The sequence below is a fragment of the Strongylocentrotus purpuratus genome, unplaced genomic scaffold (genome assembly GCF_000002235.5).
Source record: "Strongylocentrotus purpuratus isolate Spur 01 unplaced genomic scaffold, Spur_5.0 spur5_scaffold_21, whole genome shotgun sequence".
NCBI classification, from domain to species: domain Eukaryota; kingdom Metazoa; phylum Echinodermata; class Echinoidea; order Camarodonta; family Strongylocentrotidae; genus Strongylocentrotus; species Strongylocentrotus purpuratus.
Genome location: NW_022145607.1, coordinates 24,855,719 through 24,874,887, shown reverse-complemented (window position 1 = coordinate 24,874,887; position 19,169 = coordinate 24,855,719). Strand labels below are relative to the sequence as shown.

General features: G+C 36.6%; 1 protein-coding gene across 1 annotated transcript; it reads right to left on the bottom strand.

The window, feature by feature from the left end:
• Positions 1-4,297: 4,297 nt before the first annotated feature.
• LOC115927915 (glutathione S-transferase alpha-4-like) lies at positions 4,298-7,256 on the bottom strand. The gene is made up of 5 exons (XM_030994261.1): positions 7,251-7,256; positions 6,599-6,786; positions 6,020-6,167; positions 5,422-5,559; positions 4,298-4,737 (listed from the first exon to the last, which is right to left on the bottom strand). The coding sequence occupies exons 1-5, from the start codon at positions 7,254-7,256 to the stop codon at positions 4,609-4,611; spliced, it is 609 nt and encodes a 202-aa protein (XP_030850121.1). The 3' UTR covers positions 4,298-4,608.
• Between the last annotated feature and the right edge of the window lie 11,913 nt (positions 7,257-19,169).

Below are 19,169 nucleotides of genomic sequence, written 5' to 3'. Positions count from 1 at the left end.
TATCATATAAGATTTTTCAAATAATTTTTAAATATAAAATGGAATTATAGAAAAATATATTTTTTAAAATAATTTCTAATCATGTTGATCTAGCGTCAAGTTTCTTGAAAGAATTAACATTTTCTTTGAGTTCGGTGTTCAGATATTTTCGTCTTCTGTTTGTAATCAAATTTGTTCATGACTTTCTATTGTGTAGTCTTGTCTATTCAAATTCAATATTATGTTCCTGTCTGAAAATAATTATTTTCCCAATTTGAAATCAAGCTAGCAACATTTGTGCCTTCATAATAATCCCTTAATTTGGGATGCATTTTCACGAAGCTAGTTCACCAAGCAATTGTAAGCCATTTCTGTCTAAAATGGTAAATTTTCTGCAGTTTACTATGTCATTTTACCGTCTATATTTGCAGCATGTTAGGCAATATAGAAAAAAGGAATTGGTTTGGTAACTACCATTTATCTGCAACTGAAATATTTAAAAGATAATATCCTCTCACAATGTTTAATGTGTATTTTTGGAAAGAAATAAAAGCAACTGTTTACAACAACAAAAAATCGATATCATTGTGTTGTGGTCTAATGGATAAGTCACCAGATTGCAGATCACAAGGTACGGGGTTCAAAACCATGCCACTGCACTGATGTCCTTTGGTAAGACATTAATCTACATTTGCCACACTCGACCCAGGTGAAGTCAATGGTAGCGGACAGGAATTCATTCCTTGAAATGCTAGCCTACATCATTGTAATGTTAGGAATGATAAAGCGAGGATATAAAACATACACATCAGCTTTTAGGATTAAAAGCTAGTTCAGATACGAGTATGACGCGGTAAACTGCCGCAATAAATCAATGGCAGCTGCACAAAACAAAGGTCCTGCGCGCGTATTCACTGAGATCTGTATTATAAGATACAGAATTAAGAAGCAAATTACACTTTACACATCCTTTTAAAAGAACACCACAGTTTTGCCCCGTCAAATCTGAACAGGGCATACCAAGTCATGGAGAAGACAAAAGAATCCCTATTTGTATCGGGGGGGGGGGGTGATTAGTAAACAAACTCCTCTCTAGTCTCGCCCTCAACAAAATTCTTGTCAGAAAAAAAAGATACATATCAGTAGGTACATTGAATTCTGATCCCCAAAGGATTTGTTGTTGCTGTTCTTGTTCTTGTTTTTGGTGCTCCTTCAGCAGAATATTTGACAATAGCAAACTTCCATCCATTTAACATAATACAGTATACAAATGATGCGCAGGTTTGAGTGCGTCGGTAGGGATTGTGTGCACGAGGTACCTTTGAATGGTTTTAGACCAAATTCAAAGGTACCGCGTGCACACAATTCCACAGACCCACGAATTAAACCTGTGCATCATCGGTTTTATAAGATACATGTAGCCCAAAAAATTGTCAAAAATACAAAATTTTGTTATTTTACAGATTAATTGGATGCATGGCAAAATCATGCATCCGGTAATTACCGGACGCATGATTTTTTTTACCGGACGCATGATTTTTAACTTATCATGAAATTAAAAAATAATTATAATTATCAAAAAACACGAAAAACAAATAATTATCACCAAAAAAAAATCATTAAAAAAAAAAATTATTAAAGGGAACCAAAACCTTCATACTAAGTTACTTTTATTATGTTTAAAAGATTTGAATAAAATCAGTGAAAATTTGAACAAAATCGGGCAAGGAATAAGGAAGTTAGAGCTTTTTGAAATGACTTGTCACTAGAGGGCGATATTCAATTTGATGACATCATCTGTGGACAACTCTCCATGCTTTTCTTCGTATTTATTTGTGTTCTTGATCCGACCTCATAATATGTGAAGTAGAATATCATTTTGCGTTTTATACCTTGCTTTCAGGGGAGTAGATTATCTCAATCACAAGAAAGAAGGAAAAACATGAAATTGTATGTACAAAAGGCATGGAGAGTTGTCCAAAGATGATGCATCAAATTGAATATCGCCCTCTAGTGACTAGTCATTTCAAAAAGCTTTAACTTCCTTATTCCTTGCCCGAATATGTTCAAATTTTCACTGATTTTATTCAAATATCTTAAACTTTACAATAAAAGTAACTAAAGAAAAAAAAAAAATTAAATGAGAATTTTTTTTAAAAAGGATATCGGTGGTATCGATCGCCGATAACTCGGCAGGCGGCAATTTAATGACACTTTACAATATTCCAAGAAAAGAAGTAGAAAAGATATATGTTCAACCAAGGATGTGTACCTTAAGTAGTAAACTGCGAGAATTTCAGTTCAAATTATTGCATAATATTTTATATACAAATCATCATTTACATAGATTCAGGTTCCATGAAAATGGTTTGAGCTCATTTTGCAAAAATTTTGAAGAAACTTATCAACATGTATTCTTTGAATGTAATACAATAAAGGAAGTCTGGGGGAAATGTGGAGATAGACTTAATTTACCAATTTTGAAGAAATTATCCTGGAAAGAAATTCATATAAGAATAGATGACACTACTTTTAAAACAGAGCAATTATTGAACCACATTTTAATTTTGATTAAATATATGATTTTCCACAGTAGAGAGAAGGGAAACCCTCCAGAAGCAAAAGAAATAGAATATAGATAGTTGGAAAATAGAAATGAAGAGAAAAAACTTTCAATGGAAAGAGACACACTTTCAATTCATTTAAGGAAATGGGAAGCTTTGGAAAGTTTAGAATAAATGTTTTCAGTTTTTTTTTTCTCTCAATATACAACTTCCTGACCCTCCTCTCTTCTCTTCTTTTTTTTTTTGCTCGTTCTATGTTAGCGTGTGTTTTGTATACTGTTGTACATGTTATGTGTTTAAATGTTGTGTGGGGTGGGGGGGGGGGGGGGGGGGTAGTAGGTGTTTTGTAGCTTTTTCTCTTTTTTTATATAGATAATTTTTTTGTCTCCAAAGGAAAATGAAGAGGTGTAACTTTTGTATGTAAATGTAAAAGATCATTGGTAAATTTATAAAGACCTATGTTAAATTATTTTGTTATTTTGTATCCAATGTTATAAATGTACAATTTTTCTTTGAGAGAAACGGATAAAAACCTATGAAAAAAAAAAAAGTCCAGTAAAAAAAATTACATGGTAATTGACCAATCAGATTGCAGGGATTCTTCTACCCATCTTATAATTGACAACTAAATTATTCATACCCCTTGTAAATTTGATGTGTTTTTTGTTTTTCATAACTCCAGAATGAAAGGTAGTTGAATTGAATTAGGGTCTTTGTTGAATACTTTTAGACTTTTATCTAGAAACAAGAATACAACTTAGTGTTTACCTGTATGTGGGCGACAAAAAAGGAGATTTTCTTCCATTAAAACAAAAGACAAAAGATAACTACTAGAAATGCTGGATAAATTGTATAGTTTCTTTGTTTCTTTATTAAAGTCTCATACAGCTGCATGCTTTTGAAGTAACAGAAAGATATACATGTACATGATTAAGGATTTAAAATGATAATAATTAACAAATACTGTGGAATATGATGAAAGACAAGTACTGAAAATTGTGTTTTATTTTGGCAGATGTACTTGTAGGTATGTTTGGAAAACTGATATATGAAAACATGGATTTACAATCATTTCCAATAGGCAAAACATACATATACGATTTCAGAAGGTATAAAAAAAAACAGCCACATTGACCATATACTTGGACCACTTCCAGAACTATCATAATAGCCTCATTACACCTCAGTGACACTCATTACAACTAGTCTCTTATAGAGACTTAAAGGAAAATCCAACCTTAATTAATAGAAAACTATTCTAAAAGAAATCAGAAAGTTACAATCAGTAAATAACTATGGGCACTTATAACTGGCTGAATTGGAAAATCATTTTAGGTTTATTTTCTACTTTTTTGAAAAACTACAGTTGTATAATAATTTGCTGTCCATATAATATGTTGTGTAGTGCCCCAAAGTAGAAGGCACTTAGAAGAAAAACAGAAACTAATAATATTTGTGTACTTGACAAATGGGGAAGTTATCTATGATTCGTCATAATTCACTGACCAAATTGTCAATTAAAGATTTGCATAGATTTAGTGATCTCACATTTCAAATTTTCATAACTCCCTCATCCTATTACTGGTCTGATTTAATTCAAACTTTGCGATATCTATCAAGGCCGAATCGATATGATAAATTACCAAACATATCAATTAGTAGGCGGTTTCCCGGCAAAATTTGTATCATCACGTACTAGTCAAAACATATTCTTTCACATGATTGGTAATAAGAGCTTCCATTTCACTTTTTGAGAGGGGGGCATTTCAAAAACTGGTCTATACCTCTAAGGTTGGATTACCCTTTAACATTCGACACTACTTTTCAAGCTTGCCTACATGAAACTAACATTCTAAAATTTGTTTTGCATTGAACTCTATGCAAATTTACAGGGCCCTTTTCTGATTTTCGGGGGCTCTTTTGGGCTTTTCGGGGGCTATCTCGCCCGAGCCCCCCTTGTATTTTTTTCACTGAAACCCTGAACATAGATTGCTTGTTGCTGAAAGGTGGTGAATATGAGATGGATCCATTGTGATTGTCAAACTTGCCTAGCACACAACATGCATTAGGAACTTGGTGGAATCAGGACTTTCCGGACACCCTGCACATACTCATCGTTGGGAGGAGGGTGGCGCCTTGGGCTAGCAAGGTACTCTTTAATTCCTGGCTGAATAGAGAAATGGACGATGAAGGCCTGTGACACAAAAAGAGAAAGAACAAAAAAGACTGATTTAATGACCCATGCATCCCCACCCCAGCACTGATCTTAAATAAATGGGCAGTACACTTATATAGACGATTTCCAAATATTTTTGATCAATATATAACATGACGTAAACTATCCTATTTCTAATATCTCTATCAGACAACAAATGGAATTGTTTACAAGTTTTCTCTGGTAGGAATATGGAACCATTACATACTTCAGAAGGAACAATACACAAATCCATGAGATTCTGTGATATCATTGGCTCTAATGATGACTGGAAGTTTGTAAGTTTATTCTTGAACCAAAATAAGAGACATGCAGCAATGTATAGCTTTACTCAGAACTACTAGGACACATGAACTTTGTTGTTACAAAGTCCTTAGGAAAGGGGAAATTACCCTTTATTATCAAAACCCTTTTTATACCAGGTTCTGTGTATAAATTGACAATTTCTTGTGTTTTGTTGTCGTAATTATCACTCACAATATTTCATATCATATACATGCCTATATTTTTTAAACTGTGAAAGAGTGGGAAATATAAATAACTGTTGCCAATTTGAAGAGCAAAACCAATTTATTCAGACCTATATACAACTCTGATATGCTATGGGTAAACCTATGGGAATGCAATGATCCAGGGGTCAAAGGGTGAAGTTCTTCAACCTACCTTGCAGTTTGGAAATTCATCTAACAACGGCTTGACCTGGGGGATCTCGTTCACGAAGCTGAGACCGTCAAAGAACATGAGGTCAGCCATAGTGAGCGAATCTCCGACAAGGAACCCAGACTTATTCTCACCCAAAACCTGCATGCAAATAAATAACACAGAAATACAGTTTTACACACAACTATCCCGAAGGAGAGAGGAATCTAAGGTCCATAACAAAAGTTTGAAGGCCCAAAACTAAGAATCATTCCTCCAAAGAACGGGATGATTGGCAGTTACACATCACATTCCCTGCTAAACAGGGGGTGTTTCACAAAGATCCTAAGTTGAACTTATCTCTCAAGGTGGAATATAACAATTATGAAAAGCTGTTAGCAGCTTTGAAAATATTTTGTAAAACTTATTTCTATTTTCAAGGAGATTTCATGTTCTTGATGTGGAATTTATGAAAAGACTAAATACTTTATACTTTATATTTTATATTACCGTAAGGCTACAAATGGCTCTCGGTAATGTTTAAGTCCAACTGAGAGCTAAGTTCGACTTAAGATCTTTGTGAAACACCCCCCTGGAACTAAGTTTCCTTATACAAACTCACTTTTTCGAAGACTGGTAGGTACCTATCCTTGCACTGCTTGGCTGCACTCTGCAACATCTCTTCTTCCTTCTCCGACGTTGCCTCAAACTTAGCACCACTGAATCCTGCATTCAGCATGTCCTTGGCTCCCATCGACAGCATCTCAATCCTAAAATGATACAATTTAAAGAAATGCTCAGTGGGAATAGACTTTTCATAGAAAATTAAGCTAGGTTGGAAACTGAGAGAAAATTATGAACATTCTAGTGAAACTTTCTGAAAGCATGAGTACCGGTATACAAAAGAGAAATAATGACCCTTTTGTAGGTTGTTTAATATGAAAATATAAGTTTTGGATTTTTGTGAAAATCTATAACTGTACTTTGAAGAAGAAAAAAAAACAGACAGATTTTTATGACAATGAGGGTTTTGAGGTTAGGATTAGTGTTATGGCTAGTATTATCAGGCTGAAGAAACCAATCGGATACGGGACTACTAAAGTAATCCCTATGTGCTGTAAGTATTCTTTATTACAAGGTTCCTCTGTACGCATATATGTGGGTCAAAATTATAACAATTAACCCACTTCCTACCGCTTACTTGGTTTGGTCGTCATCTGACTTCCCTTGTAGTTTAGCCTTGTTGCAGACATAGCGAAGAACGCACTCACTCCCAATAAGATTCTTGCCATCGATCTCCAGCAGAGGAACTTGCTTGAACATCAGTTTGCCATCTGCAAAGGAAAGGGAAAGGGAAAGGGAAAGGGAAAATGCAATCTTATTAAATAGCTTTTTGGAGATGAAAATGGAAGATGGTAAAAAGTGAATTATTTTCCTTAAAAATACACAGGGATATAATGTTAAATAGTTACAATTACATCTATAAGACAAGAAGGATTATAGAAATTCATGATTTTAGTTGATATGAGATATGGACATGGATGGAGAGATTTCGAGCAATTTCTTTTTAATTGGCTAATGGCTACCGTTATCATATAAATTATAAATTCAAAGTAAACAAAGAAAAACACAAAAAATGATGGAAGACAAGAAATGGAAGATCATCAATATTTTTCCATAATACATCTCAGTTAGAGAGGAAAGTAATGAATTAACAGTCTTTACGCTTTAGTGTGTCACTCACCTGAACAACATAATTTGTGATACGGCTACAAAAAATATGTGAACAATGGTGCCTCATAATAAACACTACAAGTGGAACGTATCAATTTTCCATTTTGACATGAAAAGACATCCATTATACAGATGACGAAATATAATTGTATCAATTATCTGATAGCGTATCGAAATGAAGATTGGATGGACTACTTATTTTAGAATTTTCATTACTATTTATCTTTCTGTAAGAAACCTGCAACTTGCTAGAGGTTCCAGGTTCGACTCCCGGACAAGCCCCCTTTTTTTCCTTTTCCAATATCAATTTTCAATTCAGTATCACATGAAACCCCTTATATCAAGAGCAAAATAAGTAGGCCTACTGGCGATTGGTACACTGTACATTTAAAGGTAAAGACCAGTATTGGAAACGCCCCAATTTCAAAAAATGAAATGGAAGCTCTTATTACCAATCATGTGAAAGAATATGTTTTGACTAATACATGATGATAACAATTTTGCCAGGAAACCGACTACTAATTGATATATTTAGTAAATAAGTTTATCTACATGGTCTGTGAGAGATAAACACACGTATCGCGCACGTGTGCGTATAGTCCCATATACATCTTTCTGTGTACAGCGCTTGTAACTTTACGAAGACTGGGACATATTTCTTATCATTTTGATGATTCCAGAACCTTGCAGTACACACCAATACTTACATGTATATGCTAGATGATCAACCTTTTCTGATCGATTCCACAACGTTTCTTTCACAATGCAATCGCATGACCATAACTGGTCTTTACCGTTAAAGTGACTCGGTAACATTGTTGAAAGCTGATGAAAAAAATTGATTAATTTTTGTATAAAATGTTACTTACTATATTCCTTTTACTATACTAACCCTCTGACATGCAAAAAATCCTGAACAAATTTTCAAACCACAAAGATATCTATGGTTTTCTTTGAAGGCGTCGATGTGAGGCACCCTCTAACAGTGATTAACAGTAAATTCTCCCAACAATTTTTGAATTTTCCCAACCGTTTTTCCATGAGAAAAATACATAAAACAGGCTATAACTAGATGGAATTTTGACTGCGCGCAGTCGAAAATGATGCCTCCGCCATAGAGCAATTTAAACAATTAAGTTTGGAGTTTAAATCTCCAGTGGTTCTTGAGATATCATGATAACAATCTCAATGTATGGAATTTCATAAGTTGACCTCTGTGACCCTTGACCTTTGACCTACGTGCTCCAAAATCTGATCAGATTGTCTTCCTATGGGACGGACGTACGGACGGATGTACGGACGTACGGACGTACGGACGAACAACCCGAAAACATGATGCCTCCAGCACCACCCTGGGTGGCGGAGGCATAAAAATTAATTTTTTCCTCCAAAATGCTGAACCACCCCGGCCCTTACAACTTCGGCCCGAAAAGATGTGATAATTCAAATTTTTACAATATTTGCCCCTACGCCCCTTTCAAAGGGATATAGGGTCCAGGATCCATCTAATCACATGTATATACATTCATTGTGGGGAAACTAGCCTAATAAAAAAATAAAAAAATTTCCTCCAAAATGCTGAACCACCCCGGCCCTTACCATTTCGGCCCGAAAGTTGTGATAATTCAAATTTTTCAATATTTGCCACTACGCCCCTTTCAAAGGGATATGAGGGTCAGGATCCATCTAATGGCATGTATATACATTCATTTTGGGAAACTAGCCTATTAAAAAAATATAATATTTTCCTCCAGAATGCTGAACCACCCCTGCCCTTACCATTTAGGCCCGAAAGGTGTGATAATTCAAATTTTTACAATATTTACCACTACGCCCCATTCAAAGGGATATGGGGGTCAGGATCCATCAAAAGGCATGTATGTACATTCATTGTGGGGAATCTAGCCAATTCAAAAAATATAATTTTTTCCTCCAAAATGCTGAACCACCCCGGCCCTTACAATTTCGGCCCGAAAGTTGTGATAATTCAAATTTTTACAATATTTGCCCCTACCCCCCTTTCAAAGGGATATATTGTTCAGGATCCATCTAATCGCATGTATGTACATTCATTATGGGGAAACTAGCCAATTAAAAAAATTAAAATTTTTCCTCCAAAATGCTCAACCACCCCGGCCCTTACAGTTTCGGCCCGAAAGTTGTGATAATTCAAATTTTTACAATATTTGCCCCTACGCCCCTTTCAAAGGGATATAGTGTTCAGGATCCATCTAATCGCATGTATGTACATTCATTATGGGGAAACTAGCCAATTAAAAAAATTAAAATTTTTCCTCCAAAATGCTGAACCACCCCGGCCCTTACAGTTTCGGCCCGAAAGTTGTGATAATTCAAATTTTTACAATATTTACCACTACGCCCCATTCAAAGGGATATGGGGGTCAGGATCCATCAAAAGGCATGTATGTACATTCATTGTGGGGAATCTAGCCAATTCAAAAAATATAATTTTTTCCTCCAAAATGCTGAACCACCCCGGCCCTTACAATTTCGGCCCGAAAGTTGTGATAATTCAAATTTTTACAATATTTGCCCCTACCCCCCTTTCAAAGGGATATATTGTTCAGGATCCATCTAATCGCATGTATGTACATTCATTATGGGGAAACTAGCCAATTAAAAAAATTAAAATTTTTCCTCCAAAATGCTCAACCACCCCGGCCCTTACAGTTTCGGCCCGAAAGTTGTGATAATTCAAATTTTTACAATATTTGCCCCTACGCCCCTTTCAAAGGGATATAGTGTTCAGGATCCATCTAATCGCATGTATGTACATTCATTATGGGGAAACTAGCCAATTAAAAAAATTAAAATTTTTCCTCCAAAATGCTGAACCACCCCGGCCCTTACAGTTTCGGCCCGAAAGTTGTGATAATTCAAATTTTTACAATATTTGCCCCTACCCCCCTTTCAAAGGGATATATTGTTCAGGATCCATCTAATCGCATGTATGTACATTCATTATGGGGAAACTAGCCAATTAAAAAAATTAAAATTTTTCCTCCAAAATGCTCAACCACCCCGGCCCTTACAGTTTCGGCCCGAAAGTTGTGATAATTCAAATTTTTACAATATTTGCCCCTACGCCCCTTTCAAAGGGATATAGTGTTCAGGATCCATCTAATCGCATGTATGTACATTCATTATGGGGAAACTAGCCAATTAAAAAAATTAAAATTTTTCCTCCAAAATGCTGAACCACCCCGGCCCTTACAGTTTCGGCCCGAAAGTTGTGATAATTCAAATTTTTACAATATTTGCCCCTATGCCCCTTTCAAAGGGATATAGGGTTCAGGATCCATCTAATCGCATGTATGTACATTCATTTTAGGGAAACTAGCCAACTGAAAAAAAAAAATATTTTTCTCAAAAATGCTGAACCACCCCGGCCCTTACACTTTCGGCCGAAAGTTGTGATAATTCAAATTTTTACAATATTTGCCCCTACGCCCCATTCAAAGGGATATAGGGTTCAGGATCCATCTAATCGCATGTATGTACATTCATTATGGGGAAACTAGCCAATTAAAAAAAAAAATTTCCTCAAAAATGCTGAACCACCCCGGCCCTTACAATTTCGGTCCGAAAGTTGTGATAATTCAAATTTTTACAATATTTGCCCATACGCCACTTTCAAAGGGATATGTGGGTCAGGATCCATCTAATCGCATGTATGTACATTCATTGTGGGGAAACTAGCCTATTCAAAAAATATAATTTTTTCCTCCAAAATGCTGAACCACCCCGGCCCTTACAATTTCGGCTGAAAGTTGTGATAATTCAAATTTTTACAATATTTGCCCCTACGCCCCTTTCAAAGAGATATAGGGTTCAGGATCCATCTAATCGCATGTATGTACATTCATTGTGGGGAAACTAGCCTAATAAAAAAAAAAAAAAATTTCCTCAAAAATGCTGAACCACCCCAGCCCTTACAGTTTCGGCCCGAAAGTTGTGATAATTCAAATTTTTACAATATTTGCCCCTACGCCCCTTTCAAAGGGATATAGGGTTCAGGATCCATCTAATCGCATGTATGTACATTCATTTTGGGGAAACTAGCCAATTGAAAAAATATAATATTTTTCTCAAAAATGCTGAACCACCCCAGCCCTTACAGTTTCGGCCCGAAAGTTGTGATAATTCAAATTTTTACAATGTTTGCCCCTACAACCCTTTCAAAGGGATATAGGGTTCAGGATCCATCTAATCGCATGTCTGTACATTCATTATGGGGAAACTAGCCTATTCAAAAAATATAATTTTTTCCTCCAAAATGCTGAACCACCCCGGCCCTTACAACTTCGGCCCGAAAAGTTGTGATAATTCAAATTTTTACAATATTTGCCCCTACGCCCCTTTCAAAGGGATATAGGGTTCAGGATCGATCTAATCGCATGTATGTACATTCATTTTGGGGAAACTAGCCAATTGAAAAAATATAATATTTTTCTCAAAAATGCTGAACCACCCCGGCCCTTACACTTTCGGCCGAAAGTTGTGATAATTCAAATTTTTACAATATTTGCCCCTACGCCCCATTCAAAGGGATATAGGGTTCAGGATCCATCTAATCGCATGTATGTACATTCATTATGGGGAAACTAGCCAATTAAAAAAATTAAATTTTTTCCTCCAAAATGCTGAACCACCCCGGCCCTTACAATTTCGGTCCGAAAGTTGTGATAATTCAAATTTTTACAATATTTGCCCCTACGCCCCTTTCAAAGGGATATAGGGTTCGGGATCCATCTAATCGCATGTATGTACATTCATTTTGGGGAAACTAGCCAATTGAAAAAATATAATATTTTTCTCAAAAATGCTGAACCACCCCGGCCCTTACACTTTCGGCCGAAAGTTGTGATAATTCAAATTTTTACAATATTTGCCCCTACGCCCCTTTCAAAGGGATATAGGGTTCAGGATCCATCTAATCGCATGTATGTACATTCATTATGGGGAAACTAGCCAATTAAAAAAATTAAATTTTTTCCTCCAAAATGCTGAACCACCCCGGCCCTTACAATTTCGGTCCGAAAGTTGTGATAATTCAAATTTTTCAATATTTGCCACTACGCCCCTTTCAAAGGGAAATGGGGGTCAGGATCCATCTAAAGGCATGTATATACATTCATTGTGGGGAAACTAGCCCATTAAAAAAATATAATATTTTCCTCCAAAATGCTGAACCACCCCGGCCCTTACAACTTTGGCCCGAAAAGTTGTGTTAATTCAAATTTTTACAATATTTGCCCCTACCCCCCTGTCAAAGGGATATAGGCGTTAGAATCCTTCTAATTGCATGTATATACATTCATTATGGGGAAACTAGCCTATTCAAAATATATAATATTTTCCTCCAAAATGCTGAACCACCCCGGCCCTTACAATTTCGGCTGAAAGTTGTGATAATTCAAATTTTTACAATATTTGCCCCTACGCCCCTTTCAAAGAGATATAGGGTTCAGGATCCATCTAATCGCATGTATGTACATTCATTGTGGGGAAACTAGCCTAATAAAAAAAATAAAAAATTTCCTCAAAAATGCTGAACCACCCCAGCCCTTACAGTTTCGGCCCGAAAGTTGTGATAATTCAAATTTTTACAATATTTGCCCCTACGCCCCTTTCAAAGGGATATAGGGTTCAGGATCCATCTAATCGCATGTATGTACATTCATTTTGGGGAAACTAGCCAATTGAAAAAATATAATATTTTTCTCAAAAATGCTGAACCACCCCGGCCCTTACACTTTCGGCCGAAAGTTGTGATAATTCAAATTTTTACAATATTTGCCCCTACCCCCCTGTCAAAGGGATATAGGCGTTAGAATCCTTCTAATTGCATGTATATACATTCATTATGGGGAAACTAGCCTATTCAAAATATATAATATTTTCCTCCAAAATGCTGAACCACCCCGGCCCTTACAATTTCGGCTGAAAGTTGTGATAATTCAAATTTTTACAATATTTGCCCCTACGCCCCTTTCAAAGAGATATAGGGTTCAGGATCCATCTAATCGCATGTATGTACATTCATTGTGGGGAAACTAGCCTATTCAAAAAATATAATTTTTTCCTCCAAAATGCTGAACCACCCCGGCCCTTACAATTTCGGCCCGAAAAGTTGTGATAATTCAAATTTTTACAATATTTGCCCCTACGCCCCTTTCAAAGGGATATAGGGTTCGGGATCCATCTAATCGCATGTATGTACATTCATTTTGGGGAAACTAGCCAATTGAAAAAATATAATATTTTTCTCAAAAATGCTGAACCACCCCGGCCCTTACACTTTCGGCCGAAAGTTGTGATAATTCAAATTTTTACAATATTTGCCCCTACGCCCCTTTCAAAGGGATATAGGGTTCAGGATCCATCTAATCGCATGTATGTACATTCATTTTGGGGAAACTAGCCAATTGAAAAAATATAATATTTTTCTCAAAAATGCTGAACCACCCCGGCCCTTACACTTTCGGCCGAAAGTTGTGATAATTCAAATTTTTACAATATTTGCCCCTACGCCACTTTCAAAGGGATATGTGGGTCAGGATCCATCTAATCGCATGTATGTACATTCATTGTGTGGAAACTAGCCTATTCAAAAAATATAATTTTTTCCTCCAAAATGCTGAACCACCCCGGCCCTTACACTTTCGGCCGAAAAGTTGTGTTAATTCAAATTTTTACAATATTTGCCCCTACCCCCCTGTCAAAGGGATATAGGCGTTAGAATCCTTCTAATTGCATGTATATACATTCATTATGGGGAAACTAGCCTATTCAAAATATATAATATTTTCCTCCAAAATGCTGAACCACCCCGGCCCTTACAATTTCGGCTGAAAGTTGTGATAATTCAAATTTTTACAATATTTGCCCCTACGCCACTTTCAAAGGGATATGTGGGTCAGGATCCATCTAATCGCATGTATGTACATTCATTGTGGGGAAACTAGCCTAATAAAAAAAAAAAAAATTTCCTCAAAAATGCTGAACCACCCCGGCCCTTACAATTTCGGTCCGAAAGTTGTGATAATTCAAATTTTTACAATATTTGCCCATACGCCACTTTCAAAGGGATATGTGGGTCAGGATCCATCTAATCGCATGTATGTACATTCATTGTGGGGAAACTAGCCTATTCAAAAAATATAATTTTTTCCTCCAAAATGCTGAACCACCCCGGCCCTTACAATTTCGGCCCGAAAAGTTGTGATAATTCAAATTTTTACAATATTTGCCCCTACGCCCCTTTCAAAGGGATATAGGGTTCGGGATCCATCTAATCGCATGTATGTACATTCATTTTGGGGAAACTAGCCAATTGAAAAAATATAATATTTTTCTCAAAAATGCTGAACCACCCCGGCCCTTACACTTTCGGCCGAAAGTTGTGATAATTCAAATTTTTACAATATTTGCCCCTACGCCCCTTTCAAAGGGATATAGGGTTCAGGATCCATCTAATCGCATGTATGTACATTCATTTTGGGGAAACTAGCCAATTAAAAAAATTAAATTTTTTCCTCCAAAATGCTGAACCACCCCGGCCCTTACAATTTCGGTCCGAAAGTTGTGATAATTCAAATTTTTACAATATTTGCCCCTACGCCCCTTTCAAAGGGATATAGGGTTCGGGATCCATCTAATCGCATGTATGTACATTCATTTTGGGGAAACTAGCCAATTGAAAAAATATAATATTTTTCTCAAAAATGCTGAACCACCCCGGCCCTTACACTTTCGGCCGAAAGTTGTGATAATTCAAATTTTTACAATATTTGCCCCTACGCCCCTTTCAAAGGGATATAGGGTTCAGGATCCATCTAATCGCATGTATGTACATTCATTATGGGGAAACTAGCCAATTAAAAAAATTAAATTTTTTCCTCCAAAATGCTGAACCACCCCGGCCCTTACAATTTCGGTCCGAAAGTTGTGATAATTCAAATTTTTCAATATTTGCCACTACGCCCCTTTCAAAGGGAAATGGGGGTCAGGATCCATCTAAAGGCATGTATATACATTCATTGTGGGGAAACTAGCCCATTAAAAAAATATAATATTTTCCTCCAAAATGCTGAACCACCCCGGCCCTTACAACTTTGGCCCGAAAAGTTGTGTTAATTCAAATTTTTACAATATTTGCCCCTACCCCCCTGTCAAAGGGATATAGGCGTTAGAATCCTTCTAATTGCATGTATATACATTCATTATGGGGAAACTAGCCTATTCAAAATATATAATATTTTCCTCCAAAATGCTGAACCACCCCGGCCCTTACAATTTCGGCTGAAAGTTGTGATAATTCAAATTTTTACAATATTTGCCCCTACGCCCCTTTCAAAGAGATATAGGGTTCAGGATCCATCTAATCGCATGTATGTACATTCATTGTGGGGAAACTAGCCTAATAAAAAAAATAAAAAATTTCCTCAAAAATGCTGAACCACCCCAGCCCTTACAGTTTCGGCCCGAAAGTTGTGATAATTCAAATTTTTACAATATTTGCCCCTACGCCCCTTTCAAAGGGATATAGGGTTCAGGATCCATCTAATCGCATGTATGTACATTCATTTTGGGGAAACTAGCCAATTGAAAAAATATAATATTTTTCTCAAAAATGCTGAACCACCCCGGCCCTTACACTTTCGGCCGAAAGTTGTGATAATTCAAATTTTTACAATATTTGCCCCTACCCCCCTGTCAAAGGGATATAGGCGTTAGAATCCTTCTAATTGCATGTATATACATTCATTATGGGGAAACTAGCCTATTCAAAATATATAATATTTTCCTCCAAAATGCTGAACCACCCCGGCCCTTACAATTTCGGCTGAAAGTTGTGATAATTCAAATTTTTACAATATTTGCCCCTACGCCCCTTTCAAAGAGATATAGGGTTCAGGATCCATCTAATCGCATGTATGTACATTCATTGTGGGGAAACTAGCCTATTCAAAAAATATAATTTTTTCCTCCAAAATGCTGAACCACCCCGGCCCTTACAATTTCGGCCCGAAAAGTTGTGATAATTCAAATTTTTACAATATTTGCCCCTACGCCCCTTTCAAAGGGATATAGGGTTCGGGATCCATCTAATCGCATGTATGTACATTCATTTTGGGGAAACTAGCCAATTGAAAAAATATAATATTTTTCTCAAAAATGCTGAACCACCCCGGCCCTTACACTTTCGGCCGAAAGTTGTGATAATTCAAATTTTTACAATATTTGCCCCTACGCCCCTTTCAAAGGGATATAGGGTTCAGGATCCATCTAATCGCATGTATGTACATTCATTTTGGGGAAACTAGCCAATTGAAAAAATATAATATTTTTCTCAAAAATGCTGAACCACCCCGGCCCTTACACTTTCGGCCGAAAGTTGTGATAATTCAAATTTTTACAATATTTGCCCCTACGCCACTTTCAAAGGGATATGTGGGTCAGGATCCATCTAATCGCATGTATGTACATTCATTGTGTGGAAACTAGCCTATTCAAAAAATATAATTTTTTCCTCCAAAATGCTGAACCACCCCGGCCCTTACACTTTCGGCCGAAAAGTTGTGTTAATTCAAATTTTTACAATATTTGCCCCTACCCCCCTGTCAAAGGGATATAGGCGTTAGAATCCTTCTAATTGCATGTATATACATTCATTATGGGGAAACTAGCCTATTCAAAATATATAATATTTTCCTCCAAAATGCTGAACCACCCCGGCCCTTACAATTTCGGCTGAAAGTTGTGATAATTCAAATTTTTACAATATTTGCCCCTACGCCACTTTCAAAGGGATATGTGGGTCAGGATCCATCTAATCGCATGTATGTACATTCATTGTGGGGAAACTAGCCTAATAAAAAAAAAAAAATTTCCTCAAAAATGCTGAACCACCCCGGCCCTTACAATTTCGGTCCGAAAGTTGTGATAATTCAAATTTTTACAATATTTGCCCATACGCCACTTTCAAAGGGATATGTGGGTCAGGATCCATCTAATCGCATGTATGTACATTCATTGTGGGGAAACTAGCCTATTCAAAAAATATAATTTTTTCCTCCAAAATGCTGAACCACCCCGGCCCTTACAATTTCGGCCCGAAAAGTTGTGATAATTCAAATTTTTACAATATTTGCCCCTACGCCCCTTTCAAAGGGATATAGGGTTCGGGATCCATCTAATCGCATGTATGTACATTCATTTTGGGGAAACTAGCCAATTGAAAAAATATAATATTTTTCTCAAAAATGCTGAACCACCCCGGCCCTTACACTTTCGGCCGAAAGTTGTGATAATTCAAATTTTTACAATATTTGCCCCTACGCCCCTTTCAAAGGGATATAGGGTTCAGGATCCATCTAATCGCATGTATGTACATTCATTTTGGGGAAACTAGCCAATTGAAAAAATATAATATTTTTCTCAAAAATGCTGAACCACCCCGGCCCTTACACTTTCGGCCGAAAGTTGTGATAATTCAAATTTTTACAATATTTGCCCCTACGCCACTTTCAAAGGGATATGTGGGTCAGGATCCATCTAATCGCATGTATGTACATTCATTGTGTGGAAACTAGCCTATTCAAAAAATATAATTTTTTCCTCCAAAATGCTGAACCACCCCGGCCCTTACACTTTCGGCCGAAAAGTTGTGTTAATTCAAATTTTTACAATATTTGCCCCTACCCCCCTGTCAAAGGGATATAGGCGTTAGAATCCTTCTAATTGCATGTATATACATTCATTATGGGGAAACTAGCCTATTCAAAATATATAATATTTTCCTCCAAAATGCTGAACCACCCCGGCCCTTACAATTTCGGCTGAAAGTTGTGATAATTCAAATTTTTACAATATTTGCCCCTACGCCCCTTTCAAAGAGATATAGGGTTCAGGATCCATCTAATCGCATGTATGTACATTCATTGTGGGGAAACTAGCCTAATAAAAAAAAAAAAAATTTCCTCAAAAATGCTGAACCACCCCAGCCCTTACAGTTTCGGTCCGAAAGTTGTGATAATTCAAATTTTTACAATATTTGCCCCTACGCCCCTTTCAAAGGGATATAGGGTTCAGGATCCATCTAATCGCATGTATGTACATTCATTTTGGGGAAACTAGCCAATTGAAAAAATATAATATTTTTCTCAAAAATGCTGAACCACCCCGGCCCTTACACTTTCGGCCGAAAGTTGTGATAATTCAAATTTTTACAATATTTGCCCCTACGCCACTTTCAAAGGGATATGTGGGTCAGGATCCATCTAATCGCATGTATGTACATTCATTGTGGGGAAACTAGCCTAATAAAAAAAAAAAAATTTCCTCAAAAATGCTGAACCACCCCAGCCCTTACAGTTTCGGCCCGAAAGTTGTGATAATTCAAATTTTTACAATGTTTGCCCCTACAACCCTTTCAAAGGGATATAGGGTTCAGGATCCATCTAATCGCATGTCTGTACATTCATTATGGGGAAACTAGCCTATTCAAAAAATATAATTTTTTCCTCCAAAATGCTGAACCACCCCGGCCCTTACAACTTCGGCCCGAAAAGTTGTGATAATTCAAATTTTTACAATATTTGCCCCTACGCCCCTTTCAAAGGGATATAGGGTTCAGGATCGATCTAATCGCATGTATGTACATTCATTTTGGGGAAACTAGCCAATTGAAAAAATATAATATTTTTCTCAAAATGCTGAACCACCCCGGCCCTTACACTTTCGGCCGAAAGTTGTGATAATTCAAATTTTTACAATATTTGCCCCTACGCCACTTTCAAAGGGATATGTGGGTCAGGATCCATCTAATCGCATGTATGTACATTCATTGTGGGGAAACTAGCCTAATAAAAAAAAAAAAAATTTCCTCAAAAATGCTGAACCACCCCGGCCCTTACAATTTCGGTCCGAAAGTTGTGATAATTCAAATTTTTACAATATTTGCCCATACGCCACTTTCAAAGGGATATGTGGGTCAGGATCCATCTAATCGC

Excerpts from the sequence above, each read along its gene's own strand:
- LOC115927915 (XM_030994261.1), bottom strand. Across the intron at positions 6,168-6,598 it reads TCAGATGACGACCAAACCAA|GATTGAGATGCTGTCGATGG; the intron begins GTAAGCGGTAGG and ends GTATCATTTTAG. Across the intron at positions 5,560-6,019 it reads ACCTACCAGTCTTCGAAAAA|GTTTTGGGTGAGAATAAGTC; the intron begins GTGAGTTTGTAT and ends ATTTGCATGCAG.